Source organism: Habropoda laboriosa, unplaced genomic scaffold, assembly GCF_001263275.1.
Source record: "Habropoda laboriosa isolate 0110345459 unplaced genomic scaffold, ASM126327v1 scaffold2, whole genome shotgun sequence".
NCBI classification, from domain to species: domain Eukaryota; kingdom Metazoa; phylum Arthropoda; class Insecta; order Hymenoptera; family Apidae; genus Habropoda; species Habropoda laboriosa.
In genome coordinates, this window is record NW_017100190.1 from 3,977,337 (window position 1) to 3,998,397 (window position 21,061).

General features: G+C 31.6%; 5 protein-coding genes across 5 annotated transcripts in view; 2 read left to right on the top strand and 3 right to left on the bottom strand.

Moving 5' to 3' along the window:
* The window catches only part of LOC108580079 (NEDD8-conjugating enzyme Ubc12), a 1,946-nt gene extending 1,293 nt beyond the window's left edge, over positions 1-653 (bottom strand). The window contains exon 1 of the mRNA XM_017943738.1: positions 423-653. Coding sequence (XP_017799227.1) covers positions 423-525 — 103 coding nt within the window. The 5' untranslated portion in view covers positions 526-653. The remainder of the gene's footprint in view (positions 1-422) is intronic.
* Positions 654-1,209: 556 nt separating this feature from the next.
* LOC108579996 (FAS-associated factor 1) lies at positions 1,210-4,662 on the top strand. Its single transcript, XM_017943646.1, has 12 exons — positions 1,210-1,469; positions 1,909-1,977; positions 2,060-2,342; positions 2,421-2,598; positions 2,664-2,940; positions 3,000-3,102; positions 3,215-3,360; positions 3,435-3,589; positions 3,658-3,853; positions 3,943-4,046; positions 4,103-4,415; positions 4,582-4,662. Exons 1-12 carry the CDS (start codon positions 1,431-1,433, stop codon positions 4,660-4,662), a joined length of 1,944 nt encoding a protein of 647 aa, XP_017799135.1. The 5' UTR covers positions 1,210-1,430.
* Positions 4,663-4,977: 315 nt separating this feature from the next.
* Positions 4,978-8,856, bottom strand: LOC108579986 (superkiller viralicidic activity 2-like 2). The gene is made up of 10 exons (XM_017943634.1): positions 8,695-8,856; positions 8,501-8,602; positions 8,149-8,391; positions 7,853-8,060; positions 7,504-7,770; positions 6,609-7,437; positions 6,363-6,535; positions 5,862-6,293; positions 5,226-5,763; positions 4,978-5,135 (listed from the first exon to the last, which is right to left on the bottom strand). The coding sequence occupies exons 1-10, from the start codon at positions 8,805-8,807 to the stop codon at positions 4,978-4,980; spliced, it is 3,063 nt and encodes a 1,020-aa protein (XP_017799123.1). The 5' UTR covers positions 8,808-8,856.
* A 4,760-nt stretch (positions 8,857-13,616) lies between these two features.
* On the top strand, positions 13,617-17,342 carry LOC108580120. Its single transcript, XM_017943786.1, has 6 exons — positions 13,617-13,688; positions 14,718-14,923; positions 15,317-15,509; positions 15,619-15,965; positions 16,054-16,796; positions 17,064-17,342. Exons 2-6 carry the CDS (start codon positions 14,830-14,832, stop codon positions 17,340-17,342), a joined length of 1,656 nt encoding a protein of 551 aa, XP_017799275.1. The 5' UTR covers positions 13,617-13,688; positions 14,718-14,829.
* A 1,689-nt stretch (positions 17,343-19,031) lies between these two features.
* On the bottom strand, positions 19,032-20,727 carry LOC108580048 (46 kDa FK506-binding nuclear protein). The gene is made up of 4 exons (XM_017943708.1): positions 20,577-20,727; positions 20,314-20,403; positions 19,245-20,154; positions 19,032-19,136 (listed from the first exon to the last, which is right to left on the bottom strand). Exons 1-4 carry the CDS (start codon positions 20,584-20,586, stop codon positions 19,055-19,057), a joined length of 1,092 nt encoding a protein of 363 aa, XP_017799197.1. The 5' UTR covers positions 20,587-20,727; the 3' UTR covers positions 19,032-19,054.
* Positions 20,728-21,061: the final 334 nt, after the last annotated feature.

The window sequence follows — 21,061 nt, forward strand, 5'->3', positions numbered from 1 at the left end:
TTTTAACTTCAATTTTTATGTAAATAGATTCCTTTTCAAGCTTATTCTTGTTTTTAAATGTTTATGATATTTGTTAGAATGTTATAAATAACATTTTATAAAGCATTCTTAAAATACTTATATACAAGTAAAAATATTGGAGCAAAATTTCAAAATGAATCAAAATGTAAATATTGTATTATGTTTTATATCAAATAATGATAGAAAAAAACTAAACATAACATATACATATAATGATATTGATAAAAATGAAGAAACATTAACTGTCAAAGTGTGAAACCTAACGAAACATGAAAACCTCACAAAACTTTTAATACTTGTCTTCCAATCAATAGATTCCATTCTCCGTGCATTAAATAAGGATCATAGTTATTAAATAAAATAGAAATTATAAAGAAGACAATGAGTGGCCGTCAATAAACCTTTTGTGATTCTCAGTTGTGCTGCAGATGCCTTTTTTTGGGTGCCAGTTTTCGGAGACTCGCCATCCTTTTTCGCCTGTTTTAACGAGAATAATTTGATCATGATAGAGTGGCAGTGCCCGGCGTGGAAGGCACAAAAGTCTTCTTCCTCGATCGGCCACGCGCGCAGCTACGATGCACGCAACAAAACTTTTTGACAATGGAAACAACTACTGTAAATTTACGACTGATCTCACGTGGACGGAACAGAACTCATTTCTGTTACGGTCACGGTATTAAAGTTCCATTTTTCATGCGATGTAATAAAGCCTGTATCTCATTTGCGTATGTACGCACATAATGTTATAATTTCAAATTTAGTAGTCAATTCTTTCTATTTAAATACAGTGTTTTATATTAACGTTTTTAATTGCTCAATAAAAGTTATACAAATTTTCGGATATTAATAATTGGTTTTTCATATTATAGTCAATTCATTATTCACAAGAAATAGAATAAAATTTAAATGTTATGTAAAATACAACGGTATATAGAAATCAGTCATTATTATTACTATGGCATATAAATATTTATAAGTAAAGTTTACTGCAATACTAGTAACTAATTATAATGATCAAAGATGTATAGAGTGTCAAACGTTTAATTTACGTTATTATCAATATAAAGAAATATTGTACGTATGTCATTTGTTCTTAAAATATGATTGGAGAATACTTGTAACGATTTCAATTTCTACCAATCATAAATTGTCGTGCATATCAAAAAACTTTATTCAGGGAGCGAAAATATCTGCCTGGTATCGTCCGATATACGAACAATTGTTTGATGCTGCAAGGGAAAATATATAAACACTATATAGATGGTTCAATGTTCGTTTCAAGTTAGCGTGAGGTTTAAGACGTCAATGGCTTACATTCATTGTGCATGTTACTTGTAACGATTAAAAAGTGACGAAATAGGCTCCGTGGTTCGCGTATTTTCTCCAGTTTGACAGTAAACGACAACACAATGGCTGGAATCCGGGACGAGATTTTGGCTAATTTTCAGGTAATTTATTGAAAGTTTGATTATTCACTAATTTCAAATAGAAAATAAAATTTTAGGTTATGATGTATGCATAAATGACATTGACAGTAGTGGTAATTTACCAGTATAATGCGATATTTTCGATTGTTTTATCTTCGACTTGTCAAAATTTCAACGATGCTGAAAAATATATAAGATCATTTAAGTAATATTGTTTGGTGTTTGATAGCGTATATTTCTAAACGGCTTTTTCGTGTGTATATTAACTTCTTTGTCTTTACACTATTGTGTTTATGAGTCATGAAACTGTTAAAAAAGACTATGCAATCAAAATCACAAAAAACTTTTTTTCAATAACTTTGCTATTGATTATTCTAAAATATGTTTGAAAATTAATTTTATATTGCTACTTATATTAATTATTTATATTCAGCATAAGTAAATATGTGATATTTTTTAGGCATGTACAGGAATTGATGATGTTGGTGATGCTATTAAATATTTAGAAGAATCAAATTGGGATCTATTGGTAAATTTCTTGTGTAACTTCATTTGTTCAATATATTTAAAAATGATGTAGAATATAAAGAATATTGTATTTTACTATGTAGGCAGCAGTAAATCAAACTATGCATCGTGGTACACAACCATTGCCTTCTGATACAAGTCCAGATATAGAAATGATAGAAGAATTTGAAAAAATGCATAATTCATCTTCATTGCCATCTCAAACTGTTTGTGGTTCTAAAAGTAATTCAAAAATGGAAGTAACAGAAAATTCAAAACCAGGAACAAGTAAACCTAAAAGTTGTGCAAAAGAAAAAACTCTCACATTCTATATTAATCATCTTAATAATGAATATAAAATAAATTTGTCTGAGCTTTCATCATTCAGTAAGTGATTAGAATTTTGTTGTACCATTTATTCATAATAATAAAAATAAAAATTGTATACATATGCATTTTTTTTAGAGGATCTCAAACAGCTTATATGGGAACAAACAAAAGTTCCACCTTGCCTACAACGTGTTTATGGATGGAAAAAAGAACCCAAAACACTTTATACAACATTACAATCATTAGATTTGCCTAAAGAAAACACATTATATATGTCTCCTGTAACAGAAGATGTTGATCTAACAACTGATATGTAAGTAAATTTAAATATATAAAATATTTTTATTTTATATATAATTCCATTTATTATTTTTTCAGTGTGAGCGTATCAAATCGAATGACTCAAACATATACTTTAAACATTAAAGATGAAATACACAAAAAAACATTTAACTTGAAGTATCTTGGCACAACTACAATTTTAGATGTAAAATCTGGCATTTATTCACTAATAGATGTTCCAGTTCGAAATCAGCAATGGAAGGGTTGGCCAAATTCAGTAAAAAATGATAATGTTATGTTAGCCCAAAGTGGAATTTCATATCCAGAACATGATTTATCTGTTAATGAACTTCCTATGAAAGAAGAAAAAAAGGTACTATCAATTATATTATCAATATATGTGACAATAAAATTGTATTTTTTTACTTTCAGGATGTTATAGACTTAGTTGAGAGTGACAGTTCTATAGATGATGATGATATAGAAGATGGAATTTTTGTGGATAGTGTCAGATCTACAAAAACTCAGCGTCTTAGTAAGTACATTACATTCTGGACATTTGATTTTTAATTATTAACAACAATAATAATGTATATAATTAAAATATTATTGTTATTTTAAATACTAAATAAGTAATTGTTTTGCAGTGCCGGAAAATGTAACAGATGAAACAATAGGCACTATACATTTTGCAGAAGAATTTGAAAAACGATATGGGCTAGCCCATCCAGAATTTTTTACTGGTACATTTAAAGATGCTGTTAAAGAATCATGTTTAAAGCCAGCAAAAGAGGTTTGTAATTAATAAAAAATTTTTGGTCTTAACCAGTACTTTATTTAAAATATTATAATTCTATGACATTACAGAGAAAATTGTTAGCTGTATATTTACATCATGATAATAGTATACTAGCAAATGTATTTTGCACAGAGTTATTAAGTTGTGAAGCAGTACTCCAAGTTTTATCTGCAAATTTCATTGTATGGGGTTGGGATATTACGTTTGAATCTAATAAGCAAAGGTATATTTGTAATAGATAGTTTTTTATAACATGAGATCTCTCTCAAATAAAATGCTCTTAATTTACAGATTTCTTTCGTCTGTAAAACAAACATTAGGATCGTTTGCAACATTAGCTATGGAAAACATAGATGTTGATACTTTACCAGCTCTTGTAATTATAATGAGGACTAGATCCAATACCGAAATGTTTACGATAATACATGCCAATGTGGGAGTAAACGAACTATTAACTAATTTAATTCATGTTGTTGAAGTATTCCAGGTAAATGAAAATTTAAAACATCGTTTTACGAAATTAGTATATGATGTTAATATAATATCCTGTAACAAATTTTTATTTTTTAAAAATAGGAACAACGACGCACCGACATTGGTGTTGAAGAAGAAAGACAAGCTAGAGAAAAAGTAAAACAAGAACAAGATAGAGCATATCAAGAAAGTTTAGCTGCAGACAGGTACAATAAAAATAATAAATGTAAATAATAATTTATTAAGGAATATATAATTTTAGAGCGAAAGAAGAAGCAAAACAAATGCAAGAAGAACTAGAGAGACAACGAAAAAAACAGGCTGAAAATGAATGGTTGGCTGAAAAAGCGAGAAAAGAAGCTCATAGACAGGCCGTAGAATCGAGTTTACCTCCTGAGCCACAACAAGGAACTAGTGATGGAGTGCTGAAAGTACGAGTGCGGTTACCAGCTGGCAAATTTCTGGAGCGTAGATTTCAATCTGATACACCATTACAAACACTTCTTAATTTCCTCATTGTGGAAGGTTACCCAACAGAAGAATACAAAGTCCTGTGTAGTTGGCCTCGAAGGGATGTAAGTAGATGATGTAAGCACTTAAGTTCTTATTACATAAATATGTTTTCAACTCAGAATAAAACATGAACAAAAAATTTTATATATTTTCTGTCAACTCTGATAATAAATTTAAATACTTGGTAAGCTTAAAAATTATTCAAATATATTTTTGTACTTGTTTCAGTTAACATCCATGGATTCAAAACTCACTCTCATGGATCTAAAATTCTGTCCTCAAGAAACAGTAATTTTAGAAGAACGATAAGTAACTTGTAATTAAATTAAAATGTAGAAATTAAGCATTGCAATATTCGGAAAGTGTTATTTATTTAACAAGTTTTGAATAGTTATCAGTTAGTATGAGTTCTGTTTATGTGCAACTACATTTTTATGCTGTATTTTTTCGTACTATTCATTCGTACGACAAATGTAGTTTTATATTATAAAAAAGTCCTTTCCATGCATGTGCATTGTATATTTTAAATTCATAAAAATAAATTACATTTCAAAAACCTCAAACAAAAGTAGCCTTTTGTTTGTCGTTACCATGATTGCAATAAGCATTTAATGAGAATTTTTATTATAAATACAAAGATGCGGCAAAAACAATATCACGTTTTATAAGTTTAATTGCTTCGCTAAACTTATTTTCTAAATCTGTATTTCCAATGTTCTTTGCTGCTTGACATAATTGCCTAAGAACTTCTTCCAAACGACGCATACATCTTATAATTGAACCTAGATTTAATTGAAATTAAATTAATAACAAACAGTTAAATATGAAGACATTTTTCAATAAAGAAAAGGAGACGACAATTTCAAATGTACCTTCAAATATATCTGTCATTTTACAAATTTGTAAGAAAGTAGCTCCTTTACACCAGGCATATACAACATCCATTAAATATGGTTTAAATCTTTCTACATATGTGTCTTCATTTAATTCTAGACTAGCTTCTGTAGATACTTTTGCTATTCTTCGAGCTAAATCTTGCATTTGTCTGAGTGGGCCACTCAATTCTTCAGTACTTTTAGGCATTTCGTTTGATTTGTCATCACAAACAAAACAACTGATTAACGCTACCATTTGCGGTACACTTAAAGAATTAAATAAACCATTAAAAATCATTTCTGTCATTAACAATTCGTCAGCTCCATGAAGTTCGCAGGCTACTCTGCCTTTTAATTCTATAACATCTGATGCTGTACAATAAGCTAATCTTCGTAACACTCGTTTTCTACATTTCAACTCATCCATTTGAAGTATTGATTTTGCTTTTTTTAATTCTAATTTAGCTTGTTTTAATTGATTGCTTAAATCTTCTTTGTGCAAAAATTGTTCATACAGAGTATTTACATTGGGATCCTATTTTAAAAGAAAATAGAAGATTTACTGTCATTATAGAAGCATTAAAATTAACTAAAAAGAAAAAAAAACACAGGATCAAAAGATAATTGTTTCACCTTATGTAAAGAGTGAGCATATAATCTTTCTTCTAATACTTCAATTTTTTTAACAATATCTTTAAAAGCTTCATCTTCGATGCGCATGTCTGTAATAGGATTCAACAGTGGTGGTCCATCTGGAAATCTTTTCTTTACTTCTAGTATCGTTTTTAATACACTTTTTCTATTGTCGGACGGTCTTAAATCTTTTGGGTAGTACAATCTAAGTGAACTAATTTGAGAAATTAATGTGTGTACAACAGGGACTACTTCTATGTCACCTTCCTCTCCTTCACGACATGGTACTGGACATCCTTCACTAGATTCTTTAGAAATGTGAAGTAAAATATCAATTATAATAACAGTGTTTTCTTTTGCTGGATTTTTTGGATTTTTCTTTTTGAAATTTACAATAATACCCCAATCAAACATTTCATTTTCATTTTTCACCTGTAATAACAAATATAATTAAAAAAACAATTACTTTCACATGTAAATAACATATATATAAATACATACTTTTACCAATCTTCCAGGTTGTAAAAATGGAAGTAAATATTCTGGTTTTGTTAAAAAGGATCTAAAATCAGTGCTAAGGCGTTCTAGTTGTTCACGTATATCATGATAGGAAGATATTTGATTATATCTGTCAATAGTCACTGCATTATATGCAGCTTGCAATTCTTTTACCTCTGTAATGATTCTTGAAAATAGTATTGTATTCTATGTTGTAATATTTAATAAATAAATGGACAATTTACTTACTGTTATATAGATCTGGAATAGAGGCTTGATTTTGGAATTGATAAAAGCTTCTTTCAAGCATATATTCCGGATTAATTTCTTCGACTCTCAAAAGATTTAAAACCATGTTATAAGTTAAATGAAATGCTGAATTAATAGGATCTGGTTTTCCTTGTACAATTGCTTTACCAACGACTGGACTCACTTGTTCATCAATCATTAATATTACTATACCTTTTTCATCCAAACCTCTTCTACCCGCTCGACCAGACATTTGTATGTATTCTCCAGATGTAATCCAACGAAAATCTTTACCATCAAATTTTCGCGATGCTGTAAATAAAACTGTTCGAGCGGGCATATTTAATCCCATTGCAAACGTTTCTGTTGCAAAGAGTGCTTTTATCAACCCTTCACCAAATAATATTTCTACTGTTTCTTTAAGAATAGGTAAAAGTCCACCATGGTGAATACCTATTCCTCGTCTTAAAAGTGGTAAAACATTTTCAACTTGTGGTAAACGTCTATCTTCTTCATTAAGAACATCCATAGCATTATTGAATACTTCATCTACTAACTTCTTTTCTTCTATTGTGTTCAAATCTAATTTAGCCATTTGCATTGCATATATCTCGCAGTCTTTCTTTGAAAAACTAAATATAATTACAGGAGCAAAGTTTCTTTCCATAATCATTTTAACCATTTTGAAAATATTCGTTTGTCCAGCATTTGCTGGACGAATGCCTCCTTTCCGACCTTTAGTGTCTCCTTTAGCCGCATCACCATGTTGCAAACAAGCCATTGCTCTGTTAAAATTTTCTTCTTTAAATTGTCCCATTTCATCTACAACCTATATATTAATAATAATAATTATTTGATTTGATTATAAATAACTTATTTAGTGTATTTTACGAACCAAATGGATTCCATCTCCACCAACAGGAAATATATAATGTTGTAAGGGTGTTGGTCTATAATCTGTATAAATGACATGACATGGTTGCTTATGCAAATGTGCAACCCATTCTACAAATTGTCTGGCATTAGGTATGGTAGCAGACAGAAATACATAATGTACGTTGTCTGGTAGTAATATTAATGTTTCTTCCCATACAACTCCTCTTTCTTTGTCACGCATATAATGAATTTCATCGAAAATTACCCAACCAACTTCACGCATTACCTAAATATTATATGCATTATTTAAATTACTATCATTATACTGGCTACTACTTATATGTATATATAACAAAATTGAAAAAAACCTCAGATCCCCTATAAAGCATGTTTCTTAAAATTTCAGTAGTCATGATAAGCACACTAGCAGTTGGATTAATAGTAACATCTCCAGTTATTAAACCTACATCCTTAAACTCTTCATAAAACTCTCTATACTTTTGATTACTTAATGCCTTTATGGGAGTTGTATAAATTACTCTCTGCTTGTCTTTTAATGAACATGCTATAGCATATCTGTAAAATTTTATATACAATTACAACTATGGTTCCTAATAGCTGCCTTTATTTTTTATTTAGTATTTATTTATATTTCTATACATACTCTGCAACAACAGTTTTACCAGCTGATGTATGTGCAGAAACCAATACAGATTGGTTATTTTCAATACATAATATTGCTTCTTTTTGAAAAGGATCTAGTATAAATTTATACTCTTTAGCTGGTTTGCCTTGTTTACTTTCCAGTGGCACATATTCATAATCTGGTGGAACCGCAACTTCATGTGTACATGACTCAATTGTTTCTATTGTATGTATTTTTATACGTGGTGCCAACTCTTCTATACTATGTAAATTAAAAAAATACACATACATTTTTTAAAATAATGATAAAACAACTCAAATAAGTCTTGTAAAGATATTGGTTTAAAAAAGCAATAATTATTGTATCTTACTTTAAATCCTCTAATATTGGATCAGGTCGTAATTTTTTATAAATTAATTCGTCAGAGTCATTTTCATGTTCCCGTTTAGTCCCACTCTCTGCATCCTTGTTCCTGTATGTGCATTATTTTTTTTGGGGAAACATTCTTTTAGATCACTTTTAAGGTTATAGTACGGAGAGATTATGAAGGTAGTTTATTCTTACTTTTCGTTGAACGGTGCTTTTAAATCTCCTTCCGTATATGTAACCAAAGGCACTTCTATTATGTCTTCTGTTTCTTCAAAAACGTCAAATAAATCTTCAGTAAAATTGGCCATTACAACAGTAAATTTATACTTTGTCGTAACAAGTTTCACTAGTGTTCATTTCTACTTTCAATGCTTTCCCTCGATTATCGAATCTATCGAAAGGGATAATCGATTATCAAATCTATCGAAAGAGTAACTATTATCGACTAGTTTTAAATTTCGGTAAGTAATTCAAAACTTGTCCGAATCACTGCTTACAATGCGGCCTAATTTCTAATTAAGTTAGGCAATACACTAATATAGTCATCAGGTACACCATTAAATGTAAAATAGACATTTTCCTTGTTACTTTTTATTAAGAAAATTTTTTATTCATTATCAATTAAATCAATTGATACAAGTATTTTTTTTCAATATTTCATCGCAAACGTAAACCAACTTTATTTATTTCAATTTTACAGCATAATAAATACAATGCAAATATGTAATTATTTTCACTATACAAGATCGTTAACTTAAAACCGCATTGTTATCACCATTCTTATCAAATTCATTTCGAAACGTCCAGAATTGAACAAAATGCGAGGAATGTGTACAACCTAAGGAGGATTACAGAAGGTATAAGAAATATTTGAAAACAAATTTTGCAATTTTATTGTTTTTCTTGTTTTTAATTAATTTGAATAAGTTCATTCGCAGGTAGAGCGAGAAATTTTTCTGTTCGTTGCTTATTTGGTCGTGACAACACACCTGAGGCACACGGTTGTTCGAATGGGTCGAGTTTACGCGACGAAGAAACGGGACTTTCAGTTTCTTTTGGGCGTCCGCGTGTGCAGCATCGTGAGTGTAACGGTCGCGCTGGCTCGCGCGTGAAAGTTTCGTCTCCCGAGCGCCCAGCCTCCTCCGTGCACAAAGTTAATTGACGCAGGAAGAAGACAGAGATACAGGTATTTCGGAGCATGTGCGAATTTTCAGACAGAATGAACAGTCTGAACTTTTATTTAATCGTAATACACATAGTATTTTATCTTAATATATCGAATATTAGTTTCATTGTTTGTTATATTTTTATTAAATTATTTAATATTGCTTATAGTGTACATTAAGAGAAAGATATTCTTCCTTTTGTTGCTTTTTCTTCCTCGAGCTTCCTCGAATAGCAAATAGCGTTGAATTCTAGTTTTTTGCACGATTATGAAATACTATGTTCAACCATGCATGTAACGGAAGGAAATGAACGTTTAGAGGCATGGCTTTCGTTTTCAGTGAAAACAAAATCGTATTTATTAAGGTGCTATCTTCTGTGAAAATCATTTATGTTATAGTAACGAAACGTTTCATTTACGAAGACTTAACTTTCTTTAAATTGTATACGAATATTATGAAGCTTGGATTCAATACATAAGTAATGAACTTTCGTTGAACCTTCATGCATATTAATAAAATGATTAAAAGCTTCAACCAATAATGATTAAGCGGTGTATACATTATTTTGTGTTTTAATAGCACATCATGTTTGCTTGTATCACGAGAACACCTGCACTGATGCACTTGCGAGGAAAATTATGATAAATTGTTACAATAACTTCTTTTTGTATCTGTACCTCTTCACTTGAAAACATACCTTTATGTTTCGTTTCAATTGCTCTATGTTCTGCTTGATAAAGTAGGATTCTAAGAAGATTTATGTTCCATTTTTTTTTTTATTTAAAACATTTAAATTAAGAAACTATTAATGTTATTTTATTATAATCGTGCATTGAAAACTGTGCTTGCGGTATCTTCAGATGATTCTTTTTATTTATAATATTATGGTTCGTTACGTGTTACACACAATGTACATAATATAAATAATAATCGCAGTGCCAGCTACTTCGTTGATTGTATTCTTAATTCACTTCATTCTAACAATTAAGAGATTAAAGTATATAAATTTTTGCGATGAAGTAAAAAATACGAGATAGGTATTCGATTCAAATGAAGAGAGAAGAGAAAAATTTTTAGTTTTGATTACTGATTTGCGAGTACATTGCACGACACTTGGTGACGAGGGTTGCGAAACGGAGTGAGTCTCGACAGAATGGCCATATGTTAGAGTCGAAGGACGAGGATATAAGAACATGAGACGATCAATGGTCCACGAGTCATCGCGCCGTGGGTCGAAAAGTCAGGGTCTGTCCACAGTCGATCTTTCTCAACCACTGAACGCGTCCTCCGGAGGAATTCTGGTCGTTCACTTTCATGATCCGTTGCTCTCCTCTCTTTTATACCCCAAATCGATTGTTTGGTCTTTATGTTTTGCAGATACGGCTAAAAACTTTAACTATCTTGTGTAATGTGACGATCAATGATATATATAGGTAAAAGTTGAAGGATTTTAAGTGATACCATAAAAAGATATTTATCAATGATTCACCAGTTGAATTATGAAACGATCAAATGAACGGAGAAGATTTGAAATCATACTTTAGAAAGTGAAATGTAATTTTTGCCAATTCACGTTTAACTTTCATAATGATCGTTGAAGTAAAGAACGTTCGATTTCGATCGAATCTTGTTTACTATTTTTTTTTCTTTTTCTTTATTTTTCCCCCTTCTTCCAATACAACAACACAATGATTTTTCATTAGAAAATTATGTTTGAAACATTGTAGACAATTTATATCAGCAATTGATGAATAAGTATGATGGAACATAAATTATCATCCTGGTTAAGGATTTAAAACAGTTACATGCGTTTATTAAAACAGGTAGTCGTTCAAGGTGTATAGTGGTACATTGTGGCTTTGGAAGGGGAGTGATGAAGGTAAACGGAGGCGCCATGTAATTTAGTTTTGCTCTGTTGATCATTACTTCGAGGTAACGGTTACTTCTTGCGTCGATATTACGTATTGTTTTCATTGAATAAATTTTAAACGTACCTCTTAGTGCTCAACGTTATCGATCGATGGTTATTATTCAGTTATTCAGACTGAACCTTAGAAATGTTATTCAATTGAATTAGTTGTTTTCGACACTTAATTTTCAATATTTTTAATATCACATCGAGTTACATTTTATTAATTAAACCTAACCTAATCTAATCTTGTACAATAATATTTCCATGATTAGCTCTCTAAACTATTTTAACGAATACAAAAATAAAATAGGGAGCGAATCGTTTAACAAGAGTGAACCGGGGAAACTTGTTGATCAAGAGAAGAAATGCAGAAAGTAAGAAATACTTTGGTCAGAAGGAAGCTAAATCACTTTGTATACCTCTTTGGGTAATGAGTCGCGCGTTGGCTGTCGAAGCACGTACGCACACGCATGGACCAGCAAAACTGACGTAATCCTTGGCTGTCGGTGAATATACGGGCACGCTCATTGCCGCGAAGCAATTGTTATTTTTGTACTTTCTCCAGCGAAAAGAAAAGCTATATTTGTCCTCTGGCCATTTAGCCAATTCCAACGCGAACTTCTTGTCCGTTCAATGATACGAAACATGAATCTGCATATATGAAAGTTGTGCCTTGCCCGGGGCTATTTAGCCTTTCTTGTACCTCTGAAAGAAAATTCTTACCGGTATCGTATGAATCTCTGCCCTACATACCGGTGACCTCAAAATTGATTTTATTGTATGTAGGTACTTTTATTTGCATGAAATGATGTTCAATCATTATTATCGACAGGATCTTCAAATAATTATTGTTAATCGTTGATTTCAACAAATGTGATTCGTTAAAAAGGAAAAACGTGTTTCAGAAAAAAACAAAGTTTTAATTCGTCAAATTTTACGTTGTAATCCAATGTCATGGAAATGTTTTCATTGTGTACGAATCACATCGTAATTCAAGTATCTATTGCCTTAATGTGCAAATGAATCTCCGGTAGCATTACAAAGGATAGCTGGTTTGTGAAAAGAAGAAGAAGAAGAAGAATAAAGAGGTGGAGGATGAGGAGGAGGAGAAGGATCTATCGAATTAGAAATTACGTACATCACTTTCGATGCTGTGAAAGTGAATCTTTTTTTCGGTTCTGTTAGTCAACTAAGAGGACAAGTTTGCTCCTTTCGAACGTAGTAGAGTAGCGTAACGGAGTGGAGTAGCGGGTCGGGTATTTATTTTCGAGCTGTGGGGCGGTGCGTTTTCACGGGACGGCCCTGAATAAGTGCGAGTGAAAGTTCGTGAGTTAAATATTTTTTGCGACTTCGTTTTGTGGACCACCTCGTATGTACGAGCTTCCTATAAGATAAGTTTCTACGCCTCTCGTGCTTGCTTCTTTAAACAGTGAATGCGATTTATAAATAGTTCTCATGCGGATGCTCTCTTTAGCAATATCAATTTATCCGTCTTATTTATCGTTCGAAAACTAATCGCAGAAATGTAAAGAACAAATAAAAAGAAGGAAAACGACGCCAAACTAGAAGGGTAAAGTATAGATTTCAGATGAGATTGGAAACAATTATAATTGTCGTTAGTATTAAAATTTGATAGGATAAAAGGATACGAATGATCGAAAAAAAAAAAAAGAAGAGAAAATATCCTCGTTATATTGTAGTTGTTAGAATCGTTATAAAATGTTAAACATCAGATGAGAAAAATTCACTCTTGCTGATCTATTCGATGAACTTTTATTTTCTATCTTCCTTTCCTTTAATTTTTTTTTTCATTCTATTTTATTTCCTCCCTCTTTTTAACTTTATTACACGTATCCATCGAGTTATTGTTTACGATTTTGATACAGAAATTCTTCGATTACATAACGTATCTGTGTAATATCGAGCTTCTGGCTCGAGTCACATTCTTCTCCAAGCACAGGACTTTTGTAACGTCAATCGACATTCCAGGGTGCACCGTGTAATACGTGAACATCGAGCAGCGGGCTATAGCGACGTGAAAGTGACCAACTGGAAGTGGCGGAATGCGGAGTGCTGGGCGCTACGGTGTGTACGCTGATCCATGGTACTAGGTAATTGGAGTACCATGCTTGTATGTATGTATATGTGTATAAATAGCTGGGGTATATACACTTTGATGCATCGTATCGTGTTGATCAATTTACGCATCAGATACTGGACTTTGCCCGGTGTTCTTTTAATCTTCGCTTATTGTCCGAAGCTATGGCTAAATGTATTGTCAGTGTAAATTGTAAAAGAAAGCATAGTTGTGAAATATTAGTCAACCGTGTCGTGATCGTTTGCATTATAATGTGTCACTTTGAGTAAAAGTAATCGATTATTTTGTACAGTTTCACAAACACTGATAGAATTATCGATCTTTTTATTGATTTATTTTTATCAATAATTATCGATTATTAATATTTGAACGTAATACCTGAGATGTATCACCTTTTTTGTTCTTTCTGTCTTTATGTAATATGTAGTCCTTTTTTTCTTTTCTTTTTTCTTTTTTGTTTCGACTACTATAACGATGGAAGTTTATATACGATTGTTGGAGATTTTTATTTAAAAAGACGTTAATCGAACGTTAATCAATGCAAAAACGTGACATTATGCGATACTTTTGCTGGCCTGCAAGGAATGTCCTGAATAACGTAATACTCGTTTTACGTTGTCCAATTTCTTACGTGAACATGACGAATGTGAAAGCGACCTTGAAACACTGGATCATCCATCGCATCAATACTAAACGACACACGTCCGATAAGTGTTTAGCAAAATGTATCTATTGAAAAAAATGAGTTTGTATTGAAACGAAACCTTAACCAGTGTGTGTAAATAAAGATGATAAATTATAATTAGAAATTTTATATGCACAGAGTGTGGACGATCATTGAGATAGTAGTGTTATGAATACTTATGATCGTCATATAGTCAGGTTTTTGTACGATTAAAAGAGATTTGTTAATATTATGTTTAGGCATAGAAAACAATACCTACCGTTGGTAAAAAATTGTTAAATGTATAAAAAGGGAAAATCGGTTACATTTGTCGTTTATTATAAAGGCTAATATTAATATTATATTTTTCAACGATAGTACTGTATCAGGAAGGGGAAAGAAAGGTGATGAAATGTTGATGAGAATCAAGGAACTTGAGAATGGAAGCGCGCGGCTTTTTGTCCGCGGTCGAGCATTCTAAAAGGAGAGCATGCAGCGGTGGTTACTGGCCCTAGACGAACCTGCATCTAACCCATGCGGTAACACCATCATCAACCACGAACCATCGGGGTGCGAATTCATAAATTTGTACATAATCTATACATATATACATATATCTACTAAATAATTTACTAAAATGATATACTTAACAGTTTACATTAATTCGAAACGTATTAACACAAGTAAAATAATTATTTATAAAAGGCTTTAGAGGCATGGTACTAAATGATTGAACGAAACTCGCCAAGTGTTCACTAATTGTTTCTCTTATAATGTATTTCCACATCGATCGATGACAATGTATCGAAACGATAAATAATAAATATTTCTTTGTATAATAGAGTTAGTTAGTTGAGCATTTTCTATTTTCACAAATTACAATAAATATATTGTAAATGTATTGTAAATGAGGATACGATAAATATTTGGAAATGTAGATCGAGAATTTATCATAGGTGATACTGTTGGACCGTAACAGGGGATGCTGGAACGCGAGAAATTTTGTTCCAGTGCCGCAATCGCAACGGCCTTGGCAGTTTCTGGTGAAAACCAAACTAACCCTGATAGTGAGGGTACCAAGTTGTCTTTACACCTGCCGAATGAGCGGTACACATGCAATCCTGATAATCTGTACGCTGTACCGCGAATCGACTTACACGAAATAGAATGGTAAACGGAATTCCTTTCTACATACATTATGTACATGTACATATATATTATGATAATATAGCACATAAATTACATTTAGAAATATAAATTATCGTTAAATTATTCTCAGGATAGAAGCTGACTCGATAGAGGCTGATGTCTCAAGATTCGTAACAGGTTCATCGACAGCAACAACGACAACCACGCGAAATAATCAAAGAAGATGTTGTCGAACTTCGACCAGTTCTGGCTATTCCAGCCATTCTCCACCATTATCAGCTGGTTCTTATTCTTGTTACGCATCAGCAGTCCCTGGTCAGAGTTTTTTTCGAAGTGTACCTTTGACAATAAAGGATCAATTTAGCGGTGGACTCCCTGTAATTCACGAAAGCGATGCAATCCCACGTCCTATTTGGCCAACTGTGTTTCCGAGTCCACGCGAACTTTATCATAGCGATGAAAGTCCCGAATACGATAGTGAGTATGGATATTTTTGTATAGCAGATAGATTCTTTTCGTGTGTTGTAATAGTACTAAAACACGTGAATGTTGCGATTTATAATAGCTTTGTACGCGTGCTGCGGATGCGGTTGCGCATACTCCTATTCGTACTGTGATTGGGATTATGAAAAATCTGCAGGCACATCAGCACACGACGTCCTCCTTGAATTATCTCGAACATTGAATTCTGTGATAGAAGGTAAAAACGCTATGACACCAGAAGAGATTTTACACAATATCTCATATAAGGTTGCCCAAGGAATTGGATTGAAAGGGGGACTCTACGAGTATGTTTATCATAATTCCTCTTTCTCACCAAGCAAACGATCACTCTTAAGCGAGAAAAATTCGTGTCTGTTGAGCTGTAGTAAAAATTCATCATCGAAAGTCAATCCAGTAAACTCGAAACTCTACAATAATACTCGACATTTTTATTTACATAATCCAGCATGGTATACTTGCCTATGTACTTGTGAACATACTCATAAATTTCAATCGTCCTCGAAGAGTGATGAACAGACCGAAACAAGCGATGAATTAGAAAAGAAAGAAAGTCCACCTGTTGTACTTTTGGTGGACGATCATTATCAAAATACGAATTTGGAATCAGCACTGCAGAACAATAAAAGTGCATCCGAATTAAACATTTGCAAATGTTTAAACCGTTTAAATTCTCTTGATGGGAAGATACAAAATTTATATGCGAATCGTTGCATTAAGAGTGATATAAAAGAAATGATTAATGTCAATGAAGGGACCAAGCAGAATCGGAATAAAGTTATTTCTAACGACTCAGAATATGCAATGGTAAGTCTATAAAATGTAGTTCAAAGTATATTGTTATGCTTTAGACGATTTCATTACTACACACACGCGCGCGCGCACACGCACACACACATTCTTGCAAGTAGACCTACGTAAGAGTTAATTCTCTAGGGTTAGAAGTATTTACTTTCATGCAATAAAGCCATTGTATGTAATGTACATTTTTTCTGGCATGTAACAACGTTAGGTGCAAATAGCAGTATTCACAATGTCAATGTAACCAACGTATCAAGACTGATGTTTCAGCAGTTGGAGTGCAGTGACGGTGATTCGTTCAACAAAGGTATAGTCTTCACGTCCTACAAAAATAACTGGGATTATCGAATGCGAGGATTCGCCGGAGATTTAGATTTCACGCTTGATGTTTCACGAGCAGAACGCTTGGGTCGTGTGATTGCAAAAGCAAAACGCAAGCGGCAATGGTGCAAAGCCCTAACCGCCTTCTTCGGACTAGTCTTCTTCGTTTTAAGTGTCGTCATTGTCTCATTGTCTGTAACGAGAGGTCGCAAAGTATTTGGAAGCATGTAATTCAGTTTATACATTATAAATGATAATTATTTAATCAGAATACTCTCGTAACGGCTGTCATAGTAAAAGTCCTGACTGACACTTGTTTTATGTATTTTTTAGTACCTTGTACCGCTAAGTAAAATTAACAGGATTCAAATCCTGTTAGTAATATGTGGCTGTGACCATGTTCTTATGTATGAATATTAATATGCAATGTATACCCAAATAAAATGATATTAAATAATAGGTAAAGCAATCAATAAACTATGAAAATAATACAATCAAAGATTTGTATAAGCAAATGTAGATGTGTTACCCGTACTACAAACTTTAGTTACTTTTTCTTTAGTAACATAATTGTTACTAACTACATACATTTCTTTAAATTAATTGTTTTCACTACATAGTTATGCTAAAATTAATCAGTAATAAAATTGTAAGAAATATGTAAAGTTTTCTGATTGAGAAAGTTAGCTTAAACGTAAAACACTGTTTTAGATAAAATCAATGATTGCGCATGCTCTTATAAACGTAAGTGCACGAACGAGTATGTAATGACAAAAATTTGATAATATATAATAATAGTGAAAACCAATACATACAAAATTGAAGTTTTGATAAAAACGTTAATTTCTGTAGTGATTTTATATTTAGAGTACCACAGCAAACGGTTATAAAGTTGAACATTTAATATATATTTCTTGACTTAAGCATAAAGGTTATATTCTTTCATATTATACTTTCACTCCATCTTCTCCTTTAATTATTCACCCGATTATTTTGGATACTAATAAAGAAGGTACATTTATTTGATTTAAAGTACGAATCCAACTTTCCCTTATATTAAATACACAACATCAGTTATATAGAAATGTATATTTGACATTTATGTTTTTAACCTGTACTTTTTCAGATTTTGTTCTGAATTATCTTAAATATGGTGTGTGTTCCATGTGTAGCTATACCAATACTACTCATTATATGGAGATTCCTAATACAACCATTATTTATAAAATGGTGGCAATTCAAAAACAAACAAAAAGAAGTAATGAATAGTGAACAACCTGCAGAATTAATAAAAGAATGCAAGAATGGAATTTGTACATTATCATGGAAAAATAATGAAGATAATAAGAAAACAGATTAAAAAGCATTGAAATAAAATTCATCTATGAATATAATGTAGGAACCGACGGAAAAATTTTGAGGGACCCAACGGGAATTAAATCCGGGACCTTCGGCTTTGCGCACTACGCCAACTACTCCCTCTCTATTTTCCCTGGTCGGTTTCCTATTTGGGTATGGAGGCCCCGATACTACAATAATTATCTTGAGTGTTCTTTACATAACTTTAAAATTTATTGCATAATGATATTAATCAAATTTTATATTTCAGTTTATAAAAACATTTTTAATGATTATATGTGTACTGTCATCTTATGTATACTGTTTATTATTACTATGTATCAATAGTGTGACATACATTATCACGCGTAAATCAGAAATGTATTGTACATAGATACATGTTTGTTTCATATTTTAGTATAATTACCTGTGCATCTTATAATAAAATACTACTAAAAAGGTATAATGTAACACAAGATATGTTGTGTTGCATTTTTTTTTAAATTGAAGCTTTAATAGACAATAAAAAAGGATGTTACGTTTATTATTTTAAAATACATTATACATTGCTTAACAAATTATTAAGAATCAAATATTCACCCAGATTATTTTACATCTCTAAGTTCCACTTCAAATATCAGTGTACTGTTACCAGGAATAACTGGTGGTGAACCTTTTGCTCCATATCTGGAACAAACATGTTAATTATAAAGAATTAGATATTTATGATGCATGCAATATAGAATCTATGAGTAATATATCCAAATTTTTAATTTACAAATAAATTATACATACGCCATAGCTGGAGGTATCGTAATGCGTCGTTTTCCTCCAACCTTCATTCCTGCAATACCAATGTCCCATCCTTTGATTACTTCACCTTTTCCAAGTCTAAATTTGAAACCATTTCCTTGCGTTGTTGCATCAAATTTTTTTCCATTTTTCAAACGACCCACATAATACACAGACACAAATTTTCCACTTTTTGCAAGAAAGCCATTACCAATTTGTATTTCTTCTATTTGCACTCCACCTTCTACTATTCTTTTTTTTTTATCACTTTGGACATTCTGTTCATTTTGTTCTTTGCTTTTTTTCTGTTGTTTATTTTGCTGCTCTTGTTTTACTTCTTTCCCATTCACTAATTTTTTTTTATCTTCTTTCTTCTTTTCTTGTTGTTGCTGTTTATTCTTTTTATCCTTTTGTTGAGACTTTACTATTTTCTCTTCTTCATCCTCTTCATCTTCTTCACCTTCCTCATCTTCCTCAGTATCTTCTTCTTCTTCTTCTTCCTTTAAAAATGACTCTTCATCTTCTTCAGAATTTTCAGAATCATTCTCTTCATTTATACCATCTAATTCTATATCCTCATCTGATGATTCTGTTTCGATTTCCTGTTTGCAGCGCTTAACATTTTTTTCATTTTTTAAGGGATCTGTAGCTTTCCTCTTTGATTGCTTGCCAACCAATTGTGGTGCTTCTTCATCTTCTTCTTCTTCTTCCAATTCATCCAAATCCAAATCTTCATCAGGTATTAAATAACCAGTTAAATGAACATGACCATCACCATTACATGTAAATGCTATTTTAGTTCCCTCTTGAAAATTTAAATCAAGTGGTACCTGCCATGCTGAGCTCTTTCTTAAATTACATAACAGATAGCTTCTGTCTTCATAACACAACATTACTTGTACCCAATTATCATCTGTAATAAATGAAATTTGAAATGTAGTACTTTTATTTCAAACTACTATAAATTTCGATTTTTAACTACATATTTCATAATCATTTAATTTGCTTTATTTTATAAATTCAAAACAGTGATTGAAATTTAAACTTAACAAAACCAATCTATCAGTTTTACCGCTTATTGTAAGATCTAAACTCGCCATTGACACGTGGAATGATTTTTCAACAGTCTGTGTATATCGTTTATTTGGTTCCATTATTAACCCTGAAAAGAATATTACAAGATTGTTATTTTATATTACAATATTTCAGTAAAATTTTGTTTTCAAAAAGGAGCGAGGTATTTTGCAACCACATGGCGACGCCATTCTAAAACAGTCTTTACCGGTAAATTTTGCAAAGCTGACATATCATTTTATTTATAGTAATTTCACTTACCCCAGAACATCTTGGCTATGTGATTGTTTAACTTTTATGTACTTAAAATGAAATATTAACAATGAAACGTTTTATGCACGTGAAATAATATATACACGAAGTTTTGTACAATGAACTACATAAATCAGGTACCCCTTACGGACTCGCGCCAACTTATAACGAACAACTCGTAATGTTCATACAGCGCCGACACTTAAAAGTCAGTTTCTATCATGAATTAGTTTTTCATAGATTCAATACTATGTATCACATCTTTGCAGTATTTGTGGTCAAAATTGGATGGATTTTAGAAAGTTTATTCATTTTTAATTATCCATTTACTAAATAAAGCTTTTATACTAATAATTTTATATCTTAAAACGTAAAAAAAATATTTAGTTTTATTATATCAATTTGCAACACACATTATTTAAATATATAACCATTTAAAAGTATACTTTTAACTGTTTCGGCAATTTTAATCTTTTTAAAATTAATAAAATCCT